Source organism: Aythya ferina (genome assembly GCF_964211825.1).
Source record: "Aythya ferina genome assembly, chromosome: 2".
Classification (NCBI taxonomy): domain Eukaryota; kingdom Metazoa; phylum Chordata; class Aves; order Anseriformes; family Anatidae; genus Aythya; species Aythya ferina.
Window position 1 is genome coordinate 25020766 of NC_140297.1, and position 24742 is coordinate 25045507.

The 24742-nt window shown below is 39.8% G+C and overlaps 1 protein-coding gene across 2 annotated transcripts in view; it reads right to left on the bottom strand.

Annotated features, from left to right (window-relative positions):
* Positions 1 to 24742, bottom strand: part of CDK6 (cyclin dependent kinase 6) — a 128674-nt gene that overhangs the window by 14774 nt on the left and 89158 nt on the right. For both annotated transcript variants that reach the window (XM_084512070.1, XM_084512071.1), the window contains exon 5: positions 16062 to 16171. In XM_084512070.1, the coding sequence (XP_084368196.1) occupies positions 16062 to 16171 (110 nt within the window). The remainder of the gene's footprint in view (positions 1 to 16061; positions 16172 to 24742) is intronic.

The window sequence follows — 24742 nt, forward strand, 5'->3', positions numbered from 1 at the left end:
TTGCTTTTTGAGCTTGCACATACAAGTCAGTAAAGAAAAGACTCAGTTCAGTGAGCCTCCAGGACACCACCCGTGTAGAGGTCCAAAGCTAAAAGACATTGGTGTCCAAAAGGAGGTAAAAAGGAAAAATAGAAAATAATGTGGCTAGTGAGAGAAAACACACTAAAAAAAGATCTGGTATCATTTTGGCAATGCATTTTTGTGTTAAGATTGCTAACCAGATTACCATTCCCTGGTGTGAGTTTTCATTACGAGAAGTTTGCATGGCTTTGCTACAAATGTTTGCATTACACAATGTTGGATTTTCTGAGCATTTCTAACATACAGGTTGGCAGCCTGGTAAGAGCCAGGATTGTAAAGGGGTTCGATTCACAAGAAATTTGCAGGCAGACATACCCGTTCCCTTTGAATGCATAACTGAAAGGAAAACATTAGTAAGAGGGAAACCAAACAGAGCCACAGTGTACAGCTTTATGACCAAAGCAGCCTGCTGCATAGATTCAGTTGTTGATTAAAAGTACAGCAAAGAGAAAGATACAGAGCTTAAATAAGAGAAAATATGAGCATCTTCAAAGCTCCTTTAGGAACTGGACAGAGGAAGATCCTACTCTGGGGGGCTTAACATTTACTTGATGTTTTCCATGTAAGCGTTGCCTTACAAAGTCCCAGCTGGCTTTGGAGCAGAAAGGAGGGCCTTGTCCCCCACCACTGGCTTAAAAGGGAGCTTTACCACAGACATCAATGACCCCAGGATCAGGGTAAGTATGCTCTGGTTTCACAGCATCTTGTTAGAAAAAGAATGAGTTTCAACAGAAGGAGATAGCATGCCAATAAATAAATAAGAAAGGCGAGTGCAGGTATTATTAAATTGTTGTATCATCTAACATGGGCAGATCCCATTTGTTCCTGGGCAGAACTGCTTCAGTACTGCTTCAGCATTCCTCATGTAACACTTCCTTTTCTCCCCCAGCCTTTTTTTTTTTTTTTTTTAAAATGGAAGAGCCTTGATAGGTTGAATGTCCTTCACTTATTCCCTAAGCACATACGCCACAACTCTCTTATCTGTGGACATTTTGCTTTTCCAGAAGATTTGTAGGTTATTTCACCAGGGTTTATAACTGAGCAGTTATCTCAGCTCAGTGAACATGATATAACAGTGGCATTTTGAAAACTGTCCCAGCATTTGAAGCAAGCTCTAGAAATACGCACACAACTGGCCTTGGAGAAAGGGAAAGGCAAAAAATGTGTGGTCTTTGCTCAGAGTGCAAAAAGAAGCATTCGTCTTGTTTGTACTGACACTTCTACCAGCAATATGAATTAACCACTTGTGTGTTAAACACTCATCCCACCACTGTTAAATTACATCTATCAATACAAATATCTATCTATACATCTATTAATTACATCTATTCACAGTTAAATTACATCTATCTAGTCACTCAGCTGTTTCAAGTTTAATTGTACAACCATTCTGCATTTTTATAGCCTTCAGAAAGAACTACAGGTATGAAAAATGCAAGCCAGTCATGCTCTTCCCATGAACACATTGGTTTTTTGTATTCTCTCTGTTGAACCTATTTCATATCCCCTTTTAAAACTTGCACACTCCAAAACTGCTGTGCCTCTTTGCTCTTGTGCAACTGAGTTTTAGAGTTGGAGGGCAGTAGTTGAACCATGGGTTAGATAAGGACTATCCTGTGTGGATGGATAGGAGCTGAGAGCTCCTTCCTATCCACTTCACTCACATAAGCAACAGTGCAAATCTCTGTGCAGAATGCTGTGAACAGGCAGCATGTGTTTGCGGAGCTCTAGACAACCCTCACTTCCAGAGGCTTACGCCTGTGAACAAATTTACCCATATTTTCCTTGAGAAGATCTCAATCCTCCCTCCAAAGCAGGCCAGAGCTATTTTCCACCACTGCTTTCATTAAGCTCATAATTTATTTCTCACTTAAAAATCTAGCAGACGGCATTCCAAAGTGACACAATTTAGTCAGAGTGTGAAGGTGCTTAATACTGTATTTTAAAGAAGTATTTTTTAAATATCTATATCACAGCCAAGGACCTACCCCAAGGTAAGCAATAGGGTTTAAGTCTGTTCCTCGTCTTCATCAATTATGCAAATGAAATAAAAGCAGTCTCCTACACGAAATATCTATTGCTTTATGCATGCATGAAATTTCATTGTGAAAATCCACTCAAATCAGTATTTTCAGAGATGCAGAATTATTTTTTTTAATAGTTTCACAAGTTTTCTGTGAATGTTCAGATGATTCTGGAAAGCTTGGCAGTTAGCATTTACTGTATACACTGGTCTAAAAAAAACTTTTAAAATTGACTTTGCTCTGAGAGTGCCTCTAACACTGGAATTAGTTTTAATCAAGGGGTTATGTAATAGATTTTCAAGTCTGAGGCCCTAATTAAAATACAATTCCTCTTTCCCAATCTGAAAATATTTTCAATCAGATTGCTTTCCCAGTAAACCTTTAAACTAAAAGATTTTGTGCCATTAGGTAGATTTCTCATGCAATAAACTCTTTGTACCCAAGTGTCTAACAGTGTTATTCTTGTATCAGCTGAAAAGCATTTCACAGTTGTTGCATGAGGAAAGTCAGCTCCTACAGGGAAGTCAACTCATACCTGCCCCTGATTTTTCTATATCAAAGAAGAAAGTTCATGCAAAAAGAACAGGTATATTACACATTCAGTCTACCCAAAGATACTTAAAAAAATTAACATCCAAGTATGTCTTCTCAGGTTTTCTAGGCTCTTATTTCTTTCTCAATGATGCTAAGCAAAGAGCTTGATAGACTAAAGGACACCCTGTAGATAGAAGAGCTTATACTCTAAATATGTAATGTAAAATCATGAAAAAGGACACCAGTATAAGTGATGCTTTAATTCCACCGTTAAGAGTTACACATAAAATGGTACATCTATTTGACTAAGTTACTAGCCTAATTTTTATTTATTTATTGTAGAGCTGGAAAGAGTAAACTAGAAAAGCACTAGGAAAAAAGTCTAGAAGGCCAAGTCTTCGCTGTCATTGGTAGCAGCACAGTGGCAAAGGTGATACAATGAGGTAACGGAGGCTGTGCATTGGCACTCTTTGGTACTTCAGGAAAGAGATCCATTAGATATCAGATTTCCATATTTGAAGTGAAACATTAATGTTTTATGCAATTAAGAACATGAAATTCTCAATACAGAATAAAATCCAAGAAATAGGGAATTTGTCTATGGGAAAGCATTACAAGTTAAGAGGCAAACCCTTGGGCTTTCTCTCCAGCTGGGCTGGAGCCGATGCTGTGTGGCAGCGAGTACATGTTTTGATCTATGATCACTTTTGTTGCCCCCGTATTAGGTGTTAATGGCACCTGTTGCACTAAGCCTCTCTAATTTTTCAGATAATCCTGAAACATCAGAAGAACTGCCTCCTACCCCATATCTCTCATCACCTTCAAGTGTAATAAAACACTCTTGGCCAGAAGAATCTCTGAAAGGGGATTACAATCCTTCAGACAAGAAAGGCAGGGAAAACACTTTTAGCACTGAGCAGTAAACTACTGTGTGAGCAGAGGTGAAATTTCAACTTCAGATTTTTTTCCTCCAGCTGCAAAGACATCAAAAGACATGCAAGTGGATTAGAAGGATAGTGTGGAAAAATACTTTAATTTTTAGCAGCTGTGCTGACTTACAGTGAATTAATAAACACCTGCTGAAAAACTTGAGATAAGCATTAAAGGTAGAAAGAATGTATAGCAACCATGCAGGGAGAATTTGTACAATTTTCAAGGGCCAGTTAAACTAGGTATAGTTTTGCTCTAAGTAATACTTTGTTCCATAAAATATATTCTCCTAATCAGGCTGGAGAAGCTGTGAGCTTTACATTTACTGGATCATGACAGTGCATGGTAATCTGAGGCCATCTGTTGAGACCCCTGCTGTAATTTGTACACGTATCAGCAAGTTATTCACCACTTTCATGTCCTCTGCTAGGAGTTCCCCAAGATTCAGATGGAGTTGGCTATCATTTCTGAAAAGTAATTTATAAAAATATTAGGAGCTGCTGAGAGCACTGGAGAAAGGCAATGGAAGCTCAGACATGAGTTTTAACCCTTTAAGAAGAGGCGTGGATTTGCTCAGAATTCAAAAACCAGAATCCTCTTCTGATGAATGTGAATAACTGAGGAAAAGCCTCCTTCCATGGTAAACCATTTTACACATTGCTTTTTATACAGCTGTGGCTGGAGAGTTTACCAAAAATAGAGTTTACTAAATTGTCTGGGTGCTCTTTAAACTCCACTCTCACTTTCCAGCAAAGTGCCCTCATCATCAAACACTTAAAAGATCTAGGAAATCAGCAACATGAACCTCTTTTTGCAATTACTTTCCAGAAAAGGAAAACTGATGCTAAGGCAGAAAAGAAACAAGCATGCCTTCCTCTTTGCCTCAGTGTGAAGGATATGCAGCTTGGATAGAGACCAGACTTTGTAAATATACTCTACAATTTCTAATGGTTTGATGTGATCTAGTCGTAACCAAGTATCTACATTCTTACAGCAGCTGAGTATGATTCATCACTGCCAATTAGGCTTAATTTAACAGTTACAGATAGCAACATTACTGAAAAATCTCTCACATTATGTGTACTTCTTTATATGCTGAAAGCTTACACTCCAATTATTTGGACATGAAGAGCACTTTAAAAATCATTCAGTTGTATAGACTGGTGTGTATGCTGTACTGACATAATAAGAAAACCTGCTTCATGGACATAATCTAATAAAAATGATCTGATAATTCACAATAGTTGGTCAAATTCTGGATGATATAGCTGAATAGGTCATTTATCTTCAGGTAACTGATTCAGACTCAGTCACAATCAATACTAACTGAATCTTTGTGCCAATTTATTCTAGCCCAGTAGAATAAATCAGTGGAAATGAAGTAATCCCTTGGATGAAACTCCCATTTGACAAATTACTGTATTCCAAAAGCACTTGTTACTGACAAACCTGGATATGTTATGAGAGAAGCTATGGAGAATATTTGAGTAAAAGAAGAAATACTGCATCAGAGATTGTCTTAGAATTGCTTCTGGACAGAATGCATTCTGGACATCTATAAAAGGAAAGCAGAGCACATTATGCATCAGTTTCTGGAAGAAGTCTCATGGTTTGACCATGCATAGCCAGACTGCTGTTTGTTTCCTCAAAGACTGCAAAATAAAGCATGCAGCCAGCACAGAAGGGCAGCCAGGCATGTCACATGTTGACATCAAGAGCTCTTGGCTTGTTGAATCCTGGCAGTCTCTAGCAGAGTCAGTGCACCATGGTGGTTGAGTCTTGCGTGGACTTGTATATAGACAGCATGTTGGCAGGTCAAGCAAATGCGATGGCAGTGCCACAGACATTGTGCAAACAAAATTGAGAAGGAAGGCAACACATGTATTCATATCACAAGGCACACTGTGGCTTCAGAGGAAGACAGGACAGGAACAAGTGTGAACTGTATCCTACCACGCTCCTTCTCTTTTTTTCTAGTACGCAGCCAACAAGCAGGGCCCTGAGGACTGATGGTAGACGCAGCTCCAGCTACCTGTGGTGCCATGTGTGCTGCCCTGGGATGTTCAGCATGCACGTGCAGAAGAGGCCATGTCCACCTCCCTTCAACCCCAGATTAGGCCTCTTTCTAGGTCTTTGACATCTGCAATGCCAGCCAAAGTGCAGACTCCCAGAGCAGCTGGCAAGTCCTCTGCAGTGGTTTAACCCTCGTGGTGTAGGTAAGTGTCTCCACAAAGGCAGCTGCAGGGAGCTGCCTCTGGGCACTGCCATTACCTTGGAGAAATGATTTTTCAGAAATCTAAATATCACATTTCCTCTTGCTTTCTTCTGATGTTTAGAGCTCTCCTCTCACAGCCTATTATTTACTTGGTACAGAATAGTACAAAGTTTCAGAAAGCTGTTATGTTTTGCTCTATTGTAGGTAGGTGTTTTTAAAATCCTGCTGTTGTCTGTTCCTTTATGTGTACTTTCCACTTCTCCATCTTTTTCTTTTTAAGATGTCTAACAGCTTTGGTGAGCACCTCCATAAAGAGAAGTGCTAGTGCAAAGCTTTTCAAATGAAAGGACACAAATTCAGGACAGATTTCTCCTACATGAATCATTATTCTCAATCATTACATGCTGTTTTTACAACTGACTGATAGTAGCTAATTATTAGACTTCCTTTGTGGACAGTTGAATATAGAAAATTCAGTAAAGCTGGCCAGATCAGGATTTCTGACTAGACACTCAATTTGGAAAAAATCCATGCTTGGGAGCTCAGCAACAAGACCCAAAGTTAACATCTAGTCTTTCTCTCCCCCTCTCTCACATGCACCAGGGTCCAGGAAAGGATCCTGTACACCCACTTGGAGTTTAAATACCTTTTTGTAGCCATTTTCTTATGAAAGAGAAAAGTAAATAAAAACAATGTTTAGTTCTATTACGAGTCAAACAGAAGTACACAGAGCTTCCCCCAGCCAAACTCTAGGCAAAAAGCAAAGCCTCTTGCAGCCAAGTTCCTGAAGAGGAAAGCTGTGTGAAAGAGCCAGGAGACCCTTTCAAAAGCAAAGTCTTTGGGCTGCGTACAGCTGGCTGTCCCTCTCTGGGGCCGAGAGGACGGGGCATGGGTAATATTGCCTTGTGCCTACCCTCTTCTCTGGCTGGTGGAGGAACTGCTGAAAGCCACCTGCAGCTGGGGATGTCCTGGCTTATTCCAGGAAAGAACTCATCTTTGTGACGCTCCAGAGTCCACCGAGGTGGCGCACCTACTCGTTGACCTCCCAGCACAATGCCAGGAGGGAGGCAGGTGGTTTTGCTGCCAGCCTTATTTCCAAATGCAAATTACATTTTTCCAAATACAAACTACATTACAAATACCATTACAAATGCCACAATGTTAATACCAAGGGCTTCCAAATATCTACATCATGACTGATATGTTGTGGTCTTTTTCCTAGCCACAAGCTCTTTTCCCTTGACCTCTGGTCAGGACAGTTCAGATTGTCACATACCAGCCTGACAGCCCTCTAAGGAACATGCATTTTTTTAATGATGATATATTCCGAAGGCTTTCAGATGAGTGCCGTGGCACCTGCACATGGAAGCTATGCAGGTGGGGAGCTCTCTCATGAGCTCAGGCTGGGCCTGGGCTGCGCGTGGCCACCGGCTGCCACCTTGCAGCACCCAGCCCTGGCCTGGGCCTGGCCCACACCTGTGCTTAAGAGAGAGATTAAACTCTGTCAGCTAACACAGCTCCCCCAGGTCTTCTTACCCCTGCCTCAGAGCTCCTTTTTTTTTTTTTTTTTTTTTTTTTTTTTTTTTTTTTGAGCAGTGACAGTTTTTGGTTTTTATGGTTTACCAACGGTTTCCCTTACCAACAGATCTATTCCTCTGACTGAAAGTCTGGCATGGCTGGAAACTAGAAGGAAAACCACAAGTGAATGGGCTCGCACTCACTCACCACTCATGTCCAACCACAGACCCATACAGTTACTGGATTTGACTAACGGCTATCAATCAGCCCAACCGTAGGCACTTAGATATCAGTTAGAAAAGGCTTGATGGAAAATGTGAGCTGAAAAACAAGGAGGTATTTTATTTTTAATGGGGTGATGCTGCCTTGGAAACTCATATCTATTTTGTACTTGATAATTAGAGGTATTATTCTATCTGCCCTTCACTCCATTAATGTGCATTTGTCCTCTGCCCAAAGCCAAGGGGAATTCTGCCGCGGAGTTAGGATTAAAGAGAAAACAATCCTGCTTATCAGGAAACTGGAATAGCATGAACAAGTAAGGTCTTCTGCCCTCCTTTGTTAGTAAAGTCTGAAGCAAAATGTCATTGTTGTTCCGCCAGATCACTAAGGTCACTAAGCTAAATTGTGGCTTGGGTCCATTCAATTTAAGAAATACTTGAAAAATATGTCTGTAATAGGCTGGCCACCTATCTAGGGAGGAAGAAAAAATCCAATTTTATTAAGCCTGGTTTGGAAAAACCATCAGCCTCCCACACACCCATATGCACATGAATGGCAGAAGAATAAAGGAGGAAAAATGCAAAGCACAGAATTTTGAATGCTGACAAGATCTTTCCAAGGAATGAACCTTCTCCCAGTACAGTTGGTCTGGAGTGTGGTGAACTTTAATGGCACTTGCAACTTAAATCATTCTTGTAACAAAACAAGATAATTTCCAAAAATGGCAAAAACAAACTCAGGCCAAAACTGTACAGTACCTTGGTTCAAAGGCTGCAAATCAAGCTCTGTAGCTTTTACAGTTCTAAGCTGCAAAATCCACCTTTACTTGTTAAAATAAAAACAAAAATGAAAAAAAAAAATGAAAAAAAGAGTTGTTTGAATTTTGCTTCTACCAAAATCTAACTGTGAGCAAGCAGACAAGTAGATGATTACACTTTTGAGCTCTTGGTCCACTAGATACGTTGGTTTAAGGTCTACTGCAAAACACCTGATAATATGATTGCAAAGTCTGTGTTTAAAATTGCTGCATGATAAAGTGAACAGTTCTCTCTCAAGCCACATTTAAGAAGTTTGTCAGGTTTTAGGCAAACCCTGAGTTGTAAACAGCATTCATAGTTGTATTTACTCAGGTGCTTTTTGCTTACTGTATTGGTTTTGTTCAGGTGTTTTCATTCTGATTTCCCCCCCCCCCCTTTTTTTTTCTTTTCCTTTTCTTTCATGGATTTATTTTCTGATCCCTCCACTTCTCTCTTCCTTCTCCCACATAAAGAAGATTTGAAAATATCTTACAGATCATTTTTGCTCTGGTTTTGAAAGGCATTTCTGAAATGTGTTGAAAACAAAAACAGAGCACAAAAAATACAGGCTAAGCTAAGACCTGAAAAAAATAGGAGCTTTATGACATAGAGGAATACAGGACCCAGTAGGCAAAATGAAATATTCCTATTGTTGCATAGCTACAGTGTCTACTTAAAAACAGTGAGGACTAAGTGATCAGATACATTGAAGCACAGGAAAATGACTGACAAAAATTAAAAGGCATCTGAAATGAGACAAAACCATGTTATAGACCTTCACAAATTCTGACATAGTAGTATTGATACATAAAGATATCTATTTCCAGGCTTTGTTCACAGTGTTATTGTTGCATGGGCAGAGAGGTAAAACAACACTGAAATCTTCACTACTATCAGTCAGATAAACTGATAACTTTTTCCCTGTGATTTTCTACCCTACACATATAACTCTAAGAGTATCCATTGATTCCAGTTTGAAAGAGAGTTTTCTCTATGGTGTGTTATATCAATACGCTGTCTTTCCCTCTGGGTCCTTTCCAAACCACCCTACCTTTAGTTACATCTTCGCCTACACTAATACACTTGGGCTATAGCAAGAATCTGGACCATGTACAAGCTCCATAATAAGTGGTACCGTATTTTGTTTCTATTGTTCCGATATATGATAGTTTACTGTTGATCACAGACTTTAAACAAGTCTTTCTAGTTCCTGAATGCTTTGAGTAATTGAACAGTATCAATGAAAAACATTTTTAAGTGATGACATGCTGTTACTTAATTTGAAGTGAGGGTGTCATAATATATATAAATCCTCCAGCAGGCATGCATTTATGAAGATACAGATTCATTGTCTGTTCCTCAAGACTGTCCAACAACAAAACAGCTAATCACAAGGAATGACTAAACTGGAATATTTTTAGAGTAGAGAACCCTGCACTGCAAATTTCAAAGCAGTTCTCCGCAATAGCAGAATTTCTATGAACCACTTTCCCCAAGCCCACTGTCCTCTCTACTTCTTCTTTCTCCAGATGAAGAACATGCTTAAGCAGTTCAAAAACTGTGGTTCTGCTGTTGAACATCTGTTGCCAGATGTATACCTAATTTTTTCAAAATGCAACCTTAAAGGGCTATGTCTGTGAAAGATTAGCACCTGTAGGAACAGCTAATTCAGACCAAATGAGTGCATGATGAAACTGATGCTAGTTAGAAGAACGGCCTACAGGATGAACTGGACTACAGATTTCTTCTGAATTAAAAGCTACCTGTTCCATTCAAAGCACCAGAAAACCTGTAGGCGCTGTTATGTGTTATCACTTAGCTATCCACTGGAAACAAATGGGAACATATACTTCCTCTTCTGGGTAAGGACATGCATACAGTAGCTCACATATCAATGGCCTGATTTCTAGTAGGTCACAGTACATTTTTTCTTGGCCATCTTTTGGCAGACAGATATTGATTATCATACTAACAAAATAGTTTAAATTCTTGCAAATATAACTTGAATACACTCTTTTGCTTCTGCTATGCAGTCTCACGAGGACCATAGTGGAGACACTGAATTCCAACCTCAGCTGTTCAACTGACAGTTCATCACATCTCCCGTGTTGCACCTCTTATTTAGAATGAAAGTCTCAAGTCCCTGGAAGTCACCTGTCAAGGTTTATTTCACAGGTAATACAAGGAAACACTTGTACATGATCACTGCAAGAAGTACAAAGCACAGAAGCCAGGAAAACCCATGCAATACCCTCTCCTTGCCAGTTTGTAACGCCATCTTGCAGAGTGATCACTCTGGCTAAGTACTTAAGTGCTGTACTGTACACATTAACAGAGATTAGCTCTGCCTCTCTTTGTGCCACTCTGTCCTACTGAATTGTTTTTAGAGAGGTTACAATTTTCTTTGAAGTCAGGGTTCATTTCAACAACGATTTCACTGAAGCCAAGACTTTACCACACGATCCATCTAAAACAGTTTTTCTTTTAACTCAGTAATAGAAGCTCAAACTTTCCTTTCCAGCTTCAGTTTTTGGAGACAGCTCAAAAACAGGTGTTCCTGTTGCACTCAGCTGCTCAGCTGTTTTTTTTTTTTTTTTTTTTTTTTCCCCTGAAACCACTTAACCATATTTATTCCACAATGCTCTGAAACAGTTGCAGAGCTGACTGCTCTTTCCTTGCTCACAAGTAGATATGGAAGCTAGGGTCAGGTGGGGACCCACCTTCTTCCACAGGCCTATCATAGCATTTGGTTCTGGATTCAACACAGAAGAAGTACACACGATGGATCTGATGGCTGCATTTCAAATTCTACTAATAACCTATGGCTTCTTCGGAAAGTGGAATAAAGACCTACTACGTTTAGTTTGAAAGATTCTGTATAACTATTCCATACAGTAAAAAATTGTATCTAAGAACGAATACGAATGCATTGCTTGCTTTTTAAAACCAGTTAACTGTTTTGTTTGATTAAAGGGAGCCTGTAGATCCCAAATCCAGTGCTCATATCACAGCATGATCACAAGATGAGGCTGTAAACTTTGACTGTATCACATCGCTATACATTATCACGACTAACAAAGTCTTGGACTCATGGCTTTTCTGCATACAATGATGCAGCTCCTCTAATTGGGCACATTTACACCATTCAAAGATTATTTCTATGCTTATAGCTTCTTGTCCTATGTCTGCTTGGTCCCACCAGGGAACTTGTACCACTGTAGGTATTTTAGCAGACTCACACATCTTTTACCACTGCCACACTTTTCAGACATAGTTGGCAATGCAATGCCTGTCTCACATATATTAGGAGCTGGTGGAGTAAGCTGAAAAAATGAGACAACTGCTAAAAGCAGGATTTAATATTTAAAAATGAATAAATAATAACCTCATACTATTTGTGCCAATCTTGTGGCTTATGAAATTCTGGGACTGATGAACTTTCCAACAGCAGGCTCATTAAAACACCATGGAGCTGGTGTGTGAATGGTTTCAGTAAGAAGTCCATGTGCATGGAATCAATTTCCTTCTCAGCTGGATGAAGCAGGGGGAACTGAGATAATACTGTTTTAATTTTGGTTTGGGGAGGAGGAAAATTTTTTGGGGACAGGATGGTCTTTCAAGTTTTGGGTTTAAATTGATACCTGTGATATTACTGAAGATTGCACATGCATTCACTGTTCACTCTCAAAGATAAGGCTTTTTCAGCTTGGCTGGCTATGAACATACTACATGGACTACAGAAACCATTTTTTTTTTTTTTTTTTTTGTTTTTAGCTCTATATTTACTACAAATAAAGGCAAATTTGTTTGTTCATGCCATGTTATAGTTACATTTGACTAGCTGGAATTACTATATAGATATTTGACTCATTACTCCAAATACACACCTACTAACACCCTAGTCTATGTGATTTCAATCCTGCATAGGATAGTCATTTTGAACTGGGCACGTATAGGTGCACTAAAAAACTAGGTTGTTTCACTCAGATTCAGATTCCTGTCTTCTTCCTCTCACAGGTGTTCCTTTCACACCTTGATTAAGTACTACCTAATCCAAGCAAGGAGAGAGACAGTCCTGCCCTCCTCTAAAACACTGGTCATGGCTTCCTGCTTTGGAGCTGCCCATGGTCCCTGAGCCAGCTGGAAGAGTTTCGTGTGTCCAGACAGAAGTGAATGCCTACTCCCATGTTTGCATTACTCATTAATGAGTTGTCCGCTGAGTAGGAAGTACAAGGTCCCTTCCTACTGGCCAGGAAAATGCTCAGTTTCATAGTGAAATCTTTTTATAATTAATCCTTATTTTTATCTAAACATATTACTTTACATAAACGTGTGAGATTATTGCAAATGGCTCAGGACTGTTTGGACTGACACAAGACATGAAATGTGCCAATCTTCCAAAGGATGCCATCAGTCCTGCCAGCTGTATTGGTGAGGGATACTGTAGCACACAAGGGCATACCACACTGGTTTCCTTACTGGTTATTATTATCAATACACCTTAGCTTTTAAATCATCAAAGAGGAGCCACTGTGACTAATACATTTACACTTTTGTTAACTAATGACAGTCCACCCAAATATGGCTATAAGTGACTGCAATCTACTTGACAATACATGAGGTGAAAAAACCCTGAAACTACCATTAAAGACACTTGTATGTAAGGTTTTATTTGGGGCTGCTCTCATCAGCAGCTGGGTTTCAGGATGTAGTCTTTGTGCATTCACGTGCCCATTCTTCATGCCCACAAACCCTGATGGACTAAGACACTAGTATGTACACATGAAAGTGCAAAAGCCCACAGATCTGCACCATAATGACAATGTGCAAGTTTCAAATATAGCTGTGACTTTATACAAACGTCAGATTTCAGGACCCTGCTTCTCAACTGAGAAGCGTCATTTGGCAAGATGAACAAGCCAAGATGAGAAAAATGTTCACACTTACTCTGGGTATAGCTAGACAGAGATTTATTTATTTATATATGTCTATGCATTCATATATGTATATATGCTTTTGCATGTTTTTTTTTTTTTTATATAAAAAGTTACCTTTCTAACATTTGCCATAAACTGGTTTGGATTAAGTGTGGTTGAAATTAGATGAGGTGTCTTCCACTTAGAGACATAGTAATCAGAAACATAGGGACAGCAGACGATTCAAGCAGAGCTCACTGCTCTCCCATACATGTGCAAGAGTAGAGAACCCAGACTGCATTTGCAACTACCTACAAAAAATGTATTCTAGTAAATTCTAGTAAAAAATTCTAGTTAAAAAAGTGTTTGCACTTTTGAATGTTTGCTTGGCATAAGTGGCATTCTGATACATTTTGTGATGCTGTATAGCGTTTTATTTCCAAATCAGTTCCAGCAAAATATCTGTGATATGAAGAGGCTGAGAGCAGTCCCAGGACATTTCTTAAAATAACAAAGCTTTAAAAACTTTCAAAAAGGAAGAAAAATAGAGTAGGGAAATAAGGAAACAAGTAATACAGTAAGAAGGTTGTCTAAGTGTGAAACCAACATACTCTTCTAAGCTTTAGCTACACTGTCATATGCTTATCCTATCAACACTGGTGGAAATGCAGATGGGTGATTACTCAAGGGCACTACCATTTTCCAGCAGAAATAGCTGTTCCATTTATTCAATCTTTTGGAAATAATCCATGGAGTTTGCAAAATTTTACAGTTTATTGCTACCAAGGTCACAGTAACATGTGCTTTCTTTTGCAATCCATGAAGAAAATCAGAAAGACAATATACATCATACAGAGTATTGCAACATTAACCCGGTATAACAGTCCATGGAGATAGCGCTCAGTGCTGTTCATTGTAGCTTTATGGAAATGAAGCTTTAGATTAGTCTTCCAAATCACGCTTGTATACTGCAGTATGTGAAAGTCATATTGCCTCCAATGAAACAACATAGTACATACAGACTTGGCAGATTTCTGACTTCTACAGTTTTTGACTGTCTCCCAGATTTAGGGCTGAGAATGTCAGACTGACCCTGCATTTGGCAGGAATAGTAGAAGTCCTGGTTTTATCAAACTCCGCTTCAAGTCAGATCTTATTTCCATTAAAAAAAATCTCTGATTTTGTAACATTAATGTAATATTTGTATTTATAAACAAATAGAAAATATAACTGTCCCTAATTTAATTTACTATGTTGGGTTTTGTGATTTGGAGAGTCATTGAGGCTCATACATCACAAAAATAAAAATAATTTAGTAATGCTTGCATATGGTAATATTTCTTATCTGTCAGAATACCACAAATTAAATGAGAAAAAAATTGGTGTTTTGAACAAATAATAAAGTTCTATGTTCAGCTGTTTGTCCTGTATCATTCTTCTCATAAATCCTAAAATGAAGTTGTTGTCTCTGCTGCTTAAATCAGAAAAAAATATCAATGGCCTAATGCCACTGTGAACCTGGCAGTGTGTGGTATAAGACTAAATCTCATAAAGATTGCAATGGAGGGCTTAACTGATCCTCCTAAAATCCACATTCTTCTTTCCTCTCATTTTCTGACCTCATTTCTGAGTCACACACAGAGGGTGGAGTGTACTAATTCTACCCAGGCCATTTGACCAGGCAAGAAGCCCAAGAAAAATGATTTTTCCATATTATTATTATTATTTTCCACATTAATAAATAGAGGAGTCCCAAAATTATTTTGGGAGACTCCAATTAGTATTTTGAGCTTCACATTGCAGAAATTTATTTCAATCTGCTGTTTTTAAATAGTTTTCTCTCAAGATCCTTGCAGTATGGTTTCTTCTTGTAAATTATATTGATTTTGTTTTTTAGACCACATAGTGTATCATTTTCTTTACATATATTCTTTGATCTCACTGTGTAGGTGTTACAAAATACTATATACAGTTTCTCTACAGAGATCACCTAGACAATCACACTTTTTTCCAGTAAGCTCAACCAACGTGTATATTATCAGGTTAATATTGAAACAGGTCTATCTTGCTAAGGTTTTTGTGGGGTTGCTCCTTTCCGCATCCTACATAGTACAACTTCCATTTTACTGCCCTTCCACAAGGAAAGAACAGCACATGTGTATTCCTCTCACATTCACAAATCAACTCTATCTAGCTTTAATATTTTACAGCAAAAACAGTTCTGACAGTTAATTGAATCAGAAAAAAAGTCATTATTATTATTATTTTATTACATTTAACTGTCTCTGTTATGCTGCACCCTGGAAAAATAACTTATTCTTCAAAAACTCCTACCTCTGTTTCTGTGTTTCTGGGAATCAACTCTTTATGGTGACTTTGAAGATCATGGATATGCCAAGAGAGGAGGAGGACTGCAAGCAAACAACTGATGGGCTAATGCACCAACTCCAGAGCAAGAAGACTCTGCTGAACACTAGGACTTGCCTTCTTCAGGCTAAATTCTTTCCAGAACGTAGCTTTACTGAAAACAATCACTAGCTCCTCTAGGCCTTATTTATCTACATTTGGATTCAGGTGTAACAGGAATACAACGATGCTCATCTGGGCTTTATCAAGAGCTAATGGAGACTCCCATTCAGAAAGAAAGGCTCCAAGGCAGAGGAAAGTATGAATTTGCAATGGGTGCTTATGTTCTGTGCTGTAAATGAAACATCCTATCAGTCCTTTCCAATATAATCATGGTCTAAGGTATTGTAACAGAAATCATTGCACATTTTTTAAATTTCAAATTAAACAGTGAAGAAAATATGACAGCATTTCTTACTTTCGACGGAACATTTCTGCAAATATACAGCCAACACTCCAAAGATCCACTGGTGTTGCATAGCTGGACTGAAGCAAAACTTCAGGCGCTCTATACCACAAAGTAACAACCTGTAAAACAAAAAGGAAGGTAAGATAGAGCATGCTTAGTTACAGAATCGCAACCTTATAAGTGTTGCTGTACACAGATCCAATTTAGTTTCATCCAAATTGCAAAACCTCACAGATTATGGCAAACTGATTTGACAAGTGCATAGAGAAAGGTCCTGTATGGAAAAATCTCCTTATGTATAGCTGCAGTGATGATGAGTCAGGAAGTGAGATCACTTCTCCAGAACAGTGCATTTCACAGCATAGCAAAAATACAGTATCATTGTACAGCATTGGTGTGATATCACAGCACACTATCAGAACAATTCTTTAAAGCTTTTGAAACTTACAGACCCCAAACATTTTCCAGTAGAGCTTCACACTCCCCATGGAACAAACATTAGTTAGTCTGTTGAACAAGGCCTGCTCTTCTTAAACACTTTTTTTTGGACCCCCTAGGTGTTGACACCAAAATTGGAAACCAGTAAATTAGGAAAAATGTGGGTTTACCTATAGGACAAAACAGAATGTGTAGCTAATCTTTATCCGAAATTCTTCATAGTTTGTTTGTTTTCCTAAAGAAATGGGGTTAACTGAAGTTTACTGGCCAACATGGGTAAAAACGTCCTACCCGTCTCAGAAGTTTTGTTCATGTTGAACTGAAGGCACTCATTATTTTATCATTTGGATGCAGATTAAGTTAAAACCTCCCCAAAGCTGCCCATTACAAAAGGCCCAGTGCTGCCCAGCGTGGTGTCCTTGCACAGGGAGATACCTTAAATTGTTGTTGTTTTAACCAAGGAACACAGTGCTGGGACCCTTGGCGGGTTCCTGACCTTCACAGTTTGTGACCGTCTCTGCCCACGTGCTGCTGGTTACACCAGCACCAACTTCTCTCACAATTGATTTCCAAATGATTACAGTTTTTTCCCAGGGACATCTGACACATAAAGCGCCTGCTTTAAGGCAGCTGGTCATGTTGCAATGTATTGTAGAGACACAGTTGGAATTTTACCGGCACCACTCCACCAATGTACTTTGATGAGTCCTGCACATTGGACCCACAATGGAGATGGGACAGCTTATATTTATCCTTTTGTTTCCCACAAGTAGACCAAATACAGATGAGGCAGACTGTATCTTCAGTCTATTTACAGAAGAACACAAGGAGCTTCCTTACAGCCCCGTGTGACCTATTATGTTGCTCAAATTTAATCTCAGAGCTACAGGAGTATTCTGCTCCTGACTGCAGTTATAATCCAGCCATAACAGATTGTCAGCTAAATGGCAATATATTCTTAGCGTATACTATAATTTAAATTTCCATCAGTATTAATCTACAGGCAGGGAGGTTCTCAAAAATTAGTGGTTTCTTTCTCCAGCTAGCACAAAGCATTAAGAAACAAGAAATTCATGAAAATTCATGCGAAGCATGAAACAAACAAAAAAAAGCATTATTGAAAAGAAACAAGTTCAAAGATGACACGAAAATAAAAAGTATGTTAACTAAGATAGTTAGTTCTGAATTTGAAAACCAGTACCCAGAAATGTGTAAGGAGAGTGTTTTATTTTTAAATGATAACAATATAATTGTCTTCTAAGCAAAAATAACAATGGAAGTAATCAGCCGAATTTGCTGGTCAAAGCCAGCTGAAACAAAAGCAAATACAGTATTTATTACAATCATTACATGCCCTGACAGCCTTTGGAACTACTGAAAGGCTTTTGAAGGGAGGTTCATGGATATTTGCACAAGTGGTCATATTTGCTAACACTCCTTTTAAACGCTTTGATCTCTATTCATAAAATTTGTCTTTGAAACAGTTCAATAACACAGTGCAAAGTACTGCACTGGCAATCTCCACGTACAGCTACCTGTTCACATAAACAAGCTGGGCATTATTTAACTCCGTTGGACTTGTTTCCAATTTGTTAACATATCAATTATCTTTTCCCAAAATACTTCTCTCTATATAAAATTAAAGTTTCTTCAAAGATTTACTCTGGGGAAAGAAGACAAATGTAACTTGAGGTCAGGGGATTTTTACTGGCACTGGCCTATCTGAATCAGCGAGAATCCCTCCTAAAAATACACATATTTTTCATGGTGCAGATATCTCTCTCAAACTCTGATTTTCACTTTCTCAGGAAATCTGCTGAAAAGCTTATTGAAGAAACACTGCTTTCAGGGGTCAAGTATAACAATTTCGGCTCATTATTATTTGACAGTGGCTGGGTGCTGTGTCAGGAGCAAGAGCTGTGCGATCACTGGATCTGTGGAAATACCACCAAACCCAGTGATTCTTCATTTGAGACCCTCACAGCTTTTCTCATAAAGTGAAAAGATGCTTTATTTTCCCCAGTTCCACCAAAGGTTAACCCCCTGCACTTCTCGTAGGCAGAGCACTGGGGGATGCACGGTTACGAGACACTTTGGTGAGCACTTCTGATGAGGTGCGCCCTGTGCTGAAGCCCCTTTCTCAGGGAAATACATCAAGGTAGGGGGCTGCTCTTTTCCTTCCCCTTCCTGAGAGGAGCATCACAGCTCGTGGCAGGCCCCTGGCCGCAGGCTTGGGGGAGTGGGGCTGTTTCCAGAAGGCCACGGAAGCACGCAGCACGTCTGCTGCTTCCCCCACGTGACGGCGTGCTGGCACAGCTCCCCCAGCGCCTGCACCCTGCTGCTGAGCTCCACGCATGTGTGAGCAGGGCAATGGGAGATTCTGCCTCTGAGTAATTTGGAAACCTTAAACCTTAAAAAGAGTTATTTCCAAAGTCTTGCAGCTGAATTCCAGCAAGTGCCTTTTGGTCGCTTTATAGTCAGAGAGGAAGTAATCTGTGTGGAGCTGTTTTGATATACTCTGTCGTTACGGTAATTATAAAAGTGATCAAGTAACCCATATGGTTTGTAATGTGCAAGCCTGTGTTCTGAAGCATGAACTTGAAAGGGATCAAAATTTACTAAATGTCACTTTGCACACACGTAATGCCACAGATGACTCGCCTGGTGCTCAGGGTCTTCTCCTGAAAAGCACAGGATGAGGCAAATGATGCAGTGGTTTTGACACACAGTTTCACACTCTCTTTCTCTTACCATAGAAACCAGAAAAAATATTTGTGGACATTCCATTAACATTTGCAGATAAGTAGAAATGAAAATTATTCTGAACACAGGATATGGTGGCTGAACAACTAGATCATCGCTTCCTCTTTAGCATGGTTCTGACTTAGAATGAAAAAATGCTTTGCTTAGGTAAGCCACACCACCAGTGAGACAGGCTCTCCCTGCAAGACTTGCTCATGATAAAGCCCCCCTTTTAGGATCAAAACACCATGCTTCTGCTTTGTTGCACTTCACTTAAATTCTGCCTGCCCTGAAAATCTGCCACACACGCACTGTGACTGTTGGTGTTCAAGCTGTAGGAAAAGGGGTTCGTGCTTACGTGCTGATGGAGATCCTAAATGTGGCACAAGGCTCCTAGCTACCTCTGAGGTTGTAGGCTTCAGTGACCATGTTGCATTTTAGCCCTCTCATCTAATAAACTTCCCTCCAGTGTCTCCTCCTTCTTTCCCGTCACCCTGCCTGGCCTCTTTAGCTCCTCTCATGCAACAACCACGTTCCTCTCAGCTCTCCCCCTACCTCCCGGCTCCTCTCCCATCTCAGCCTTTCTGCCACATGCCAGTGGCCCCTTGATGTCACTGAATGTGCCTAACCCAGTGCTGCTCACATGCAAATGCCCAGGTGGACATGGCCTGATGCCTACCACTTACCATGTGCTCCACCTTCCATCACGCTCCCTGCCTGCTCCTGTGCACCCCCAAGCTCTCCAGAATTTCACACTGTCCCCTCTTCTTCTGAATGCCTCCAAATATTTTTGAGCCAAATTATCTCTTGTTCCCCCTTTAAACTGCCTTAAGCTTTGCAGCCTGCTCTGTCAGTTCTGGGGGTACCATGATGTTTATATTTCCTACGGATTATGTTATGTACAAGAAAACTGAGAATAATTTGCACACTGGGACCTAAGGGAGCAGATACACTCCTTTTCCAGTGCACATTTTATATTTTACTACCCAGATAAGATGGGATGATAGCAGATAAAAAAACAGTATCAGTAGCTGCAGATCACTGCTTCTTAGCATTTCAATGTCAGTAGGTTTAGGCACCACATCAGGATGAAATTAAATGAAGCATATATCTGAGAGACATTAGAAAGGAAAGAACATCTGCCAAATTGTGCCAACACTGTGTCAGACTCCCTGAAGAAGGAAACGTGCTCAGTGAGATGTCAGGGGAAAGCTGCATTTAGAGTCTGAAGAAGAAAGATAGCTTTATTTTCAAATAAAGCAGTCTGCCTTATTATACCTCACAGACGTTGCTATTTGGGACCACCTAAGGCCCAGGAGTTTCAGTCCTGCACTTCATGATCCCTATTGCTGATGTAAAATCAGATTAGTAGCACATATCTGCTCACTAGTAGTGCAAACACAGGATCTAGGCATCGTGTCTGTCTCATTTAATTTCCATTTACTTTACAGAGCAGATTTTCACTTCTGGATAACTGCTTAATTTAAATGGATCTGCACATTACACACAGCCCATTCCAAATATAGTTGCTGTCTGAATAGCATACAGTTCAAAAAAGACAAAGATAAACAGAGGTTTAGGGATGGGGTTGAGTAACATAGACACAAAAGACTACATTTCGGTTTGCCACAGACTTTAAGTACAGACCAATGCCCAGTTGCACAGCTACAGGAACAAAGCAGGGATCAGACTGTAACACAGTGGCTATGTCTGTGCTGGGAAATTAAATGGGACAGGAAATGTTCCTTTGGCACGGAGACCAACAGGCACAGAGTGGCCTATGTCCATGTTACTAAATTCTCAAGCCTCCAAAAAAAGGTGACCGCATGCAAACTGCTTATTGGGAATGGTCTCTGGTCCATGCTTAACTGCCTAGGAACTGTCTGGGGGAAGGCTAGTTGGCATAACTCAAAACTGTGCCAGGAACCATTCTAATAATTTAACAGTATAGACAATTGAGCTCCAGTACCCACGAATGTTTCCTGGCACGCTTTATTCCACCAGCCAGTGAGTCACGCTGTGGCTCCGGGTCTTCCTTTCACTCCAGAGAGAAGGCATTTTGCTATGCTTCCCTCATCTCCGCTGAACCAGAGGGGCTCCAGGAGGGTGATGGGCTGGGGGATCATGGCCCGCTCCTCATCCCACCCAGATTTGCTCAAGGGGTAATGGCAAGCCTCGCAGGGAAGCTATTTCCCCTCTCTTCCCATTTACAGGGCAGAAGAAAACTGGGCTGTTAAAACTGGATGCAGCCAGATCTAAGATTAAACATGGGGTTTAAAAGGTCACAAAAGTTTGCATGTAGAAACCAATGAAAGACATTGGATGTCATGAAAAGAGAGAGTAGTGTTTCTTTTGCTTTTGTATCCCATATCCATAACTATTGCTTCATAGATGAAAAATTTTACTCAGATATTTTCTGCTTCATCTCCCAATACATAACGCAGTCTAGTTCTTCTACAGAGTCCTCATAAAGAGAAATTAGAGCGAGATAGCACCTGAACAAGGATCCATCTCACATAACATTAGGTATCTACATCTGAGCCAGTCAAACAGACTCCCTTACACTCAGAGGCAAGAAGCTGGTATTCCCAGGGTGCCATTCAACTTATTTTACAGTGAGTGTGTTGTACTGGTCAAATGAACACATGCTGTAACTGCTTGCTGTCTGTGAGGGGAATCTAGCTGACTGGCCCGCATGTAGACATCTTCATTGCAGACATCTAAAGCTGGATGTGATTAATTCTACTCCGATTATTTCTGAAGGGACTTTGAGGAGGCCTGTAAAACCTCTTAAGATATTAACTTTCATAGACATCACTCCACAAAAGCAATTAACAGGATGCTTAAATTCTTACAAAGTATCCTTTAATCCAAATAAAGTTCTTCCAAATCTTTTGCTTTTGTGATTGTGGTTTCTACTGTACTGTTTTTTGGTGCTGATTTTGTTCAAGATATTTGCCATTAGACACTGGCTCGTTTTGTTGTTTAAAGCAATTCAGCCTCATGAAAGATTATTTGTAACTTTTTAAAAAGCTTTTAAACTCAGTTATTTTGTTCAATTCTCATTAATAAAGCTTTCACACTACCTTTGGGGAATCTTTTACTTTTTCACTTATTTTTGTCCTTTATTTTTTTTGAGTAGAAATAAGTGGATGTAACTGTAACATATATGGTGCAGCATGCAGAATATAGTTCTGTAGTGTTGCTTTATGGTTCCTCAACATCACAAAAAACCTCTCTATTGCTTCAAACTGCTCAGGAGGGTTTAAAGTGCAATCTTTAAAATTTCATGATGGAGCTGCTACAGCATGGCTTCTTATTTAGGGCTGAGAGACTAAAATGACTTGCCTAATTTTCTTCAAACTTTGTAGAAAATTTTTCCTCAGCTGTGTAAATAAGCCTGACACATTCACCACAGACTGGTGGAGAAGACTGAATTACAGATGGCTAAAATCGGGGCTTGCATATTGATTGAAGCCTGGCTTCAATCTCCACTGCAGACTCTCTCTCTAATGTACTTCGCTCTTGCTTGCTGGAAATGTTGTGCTGAATCTCCACAGAGTCTCAGAAGATGAAATGTAATGTCTTAAATGAGAATGCTTACAAATGCCTTGCTGGACTGACAGTGTAGCATTATTTAATATGGATTCAATGTAGTATTAAAAAATACCACATTTCAGTACCTGCGGTCTGGAATAGTGATTCACAACCAGCATGGGGCAGGGCAGAGGAGGCAATCCAGAAGGTAGGTGACCCTATATAAGGAGGAGATGGCACTTTTGCAGGACTTCAGGCTCTGACATCTACCTTGTGTGCTGCTCGGTGCCTGCCCGGGCAGCCCAGGCGGGCCCTGCTCCGCGTCCCACAGGCAGGCCTTCAGCCTGGGCACGCCTGCCTCCTGTCCTCCTGCACCCACATGTCCCTGTCCCTGGCTGCTCTGCTCCAGGAGTGGGGCTGCTCCCCACCTCCCCTTCCTCCATGCCCACCAGAGGCACCTCAAAACCCTGCATCAGCAGAGTACACAGACCTCTTATAGGTAAACTGTGCATTTGTATGTGGGGGGGTCCCAGGAGCCAAGGGAAGGGGTAGCCTGGGCTGTGTGGAAGGGGCAAGCAGGGAGAGATGGAAGAGGAAGAGAGAGGTTGATGCCTCATTGCATCCTGCAGCACCTCGCACAGCAACCCACCAAAACACACCTGTCTAAAAAGTGTGATAAGGCCAAGATAAGTGGTGGTAACATGAGCTTTTTAGCCTTGGAAAAATGACTTCAACATACTTTTCATCCCTGGTGTGGAAGAGGAGCGTGCCTGCTTTATTTGATGGGGACTGTCTTAATGTCTTTTCCTATAACTGTGCCTGTAAGATTCACTGAATGTTCTGTGTTTGTAAAGAGCCTGGGACTCTTTAATCTATCTCTGAAGACCTAATGTTATTGCTAACTGCAATGGAGACAGGTAATAACCTCTACATTATACAATGTGCTTTAGTTCCCAGGGATAGTATCAGTCTGAACATAATATTAATATCAATATCAATATTAATATTATTATTAATATTGATATTGATATTAATATTTATATTAATATTAATATTCACCATCATCATCATCATCATCATCATCGAATAGTGGTTCTTCCACTACTATATAACCACTTCCAGTTTCATTGCAGATATAGATATAGGTATGGCTGGTTGCAATGTTTCTTTCTTAGAGAAAGATGGTATTTTTTCTTTTTATAGACACATTGAAATAGTTTCCCTTTTACAGTAAAAATGAATCAAACTACCCTGGTGGCTTTTAGAAAGTAATTCATTCCTTGACTAAAAGATGTATATATATATATATAAATATGTACACAAATGACATCTTTTTGAGTCGTATGGGTCTTATGAAATGCACACGGTAATAACAGTTTTATCTCTTTATTCATATTTGTATCAGTTTTAGAGGCAAGCTTAATTACCTGCTTTGTGAAAAGTAGAAAGATCGTTCTTACTATTTCATTAGTTAAATGATGAACGAAAAAAACATCTATTTATAGAAGAGAAAAATCCTGATCACACATACCACCCACTACCAAGTTGTTATTTTAGAATGTGAGCTCTTCTTTTTTATGTTAAAACATTTGTCCTTTGATGAAAGCAAGATTTAGCATCAACTGTGAGATAACTTAACATATAAAGAAACCATTCATTTCTTTGATGGTTTATACACACAAAACTGATCAGAATTTTGCTTTTTTATTTCTAGGAAGAACCACATAACCAAGTGTGATGGCAGTGCTGGAGAATATTTCTAGGTACATCCGTTGTGAGCATGACTGCATGTTAGTATATGTGTATGTCTGTGTGTGTGTATGTGTGTGTGTGTTTGCACATCATACATGCATATATAAATACTTGCGGAAGACACTTTACCTACATTCAGTGGCTTTTACCTCAAAAGTCTCTGTGCACTAAGCAGCTGCGTGAAACAGCTACTAGAAAGGAAAAGGCTCTTAAGATGATGT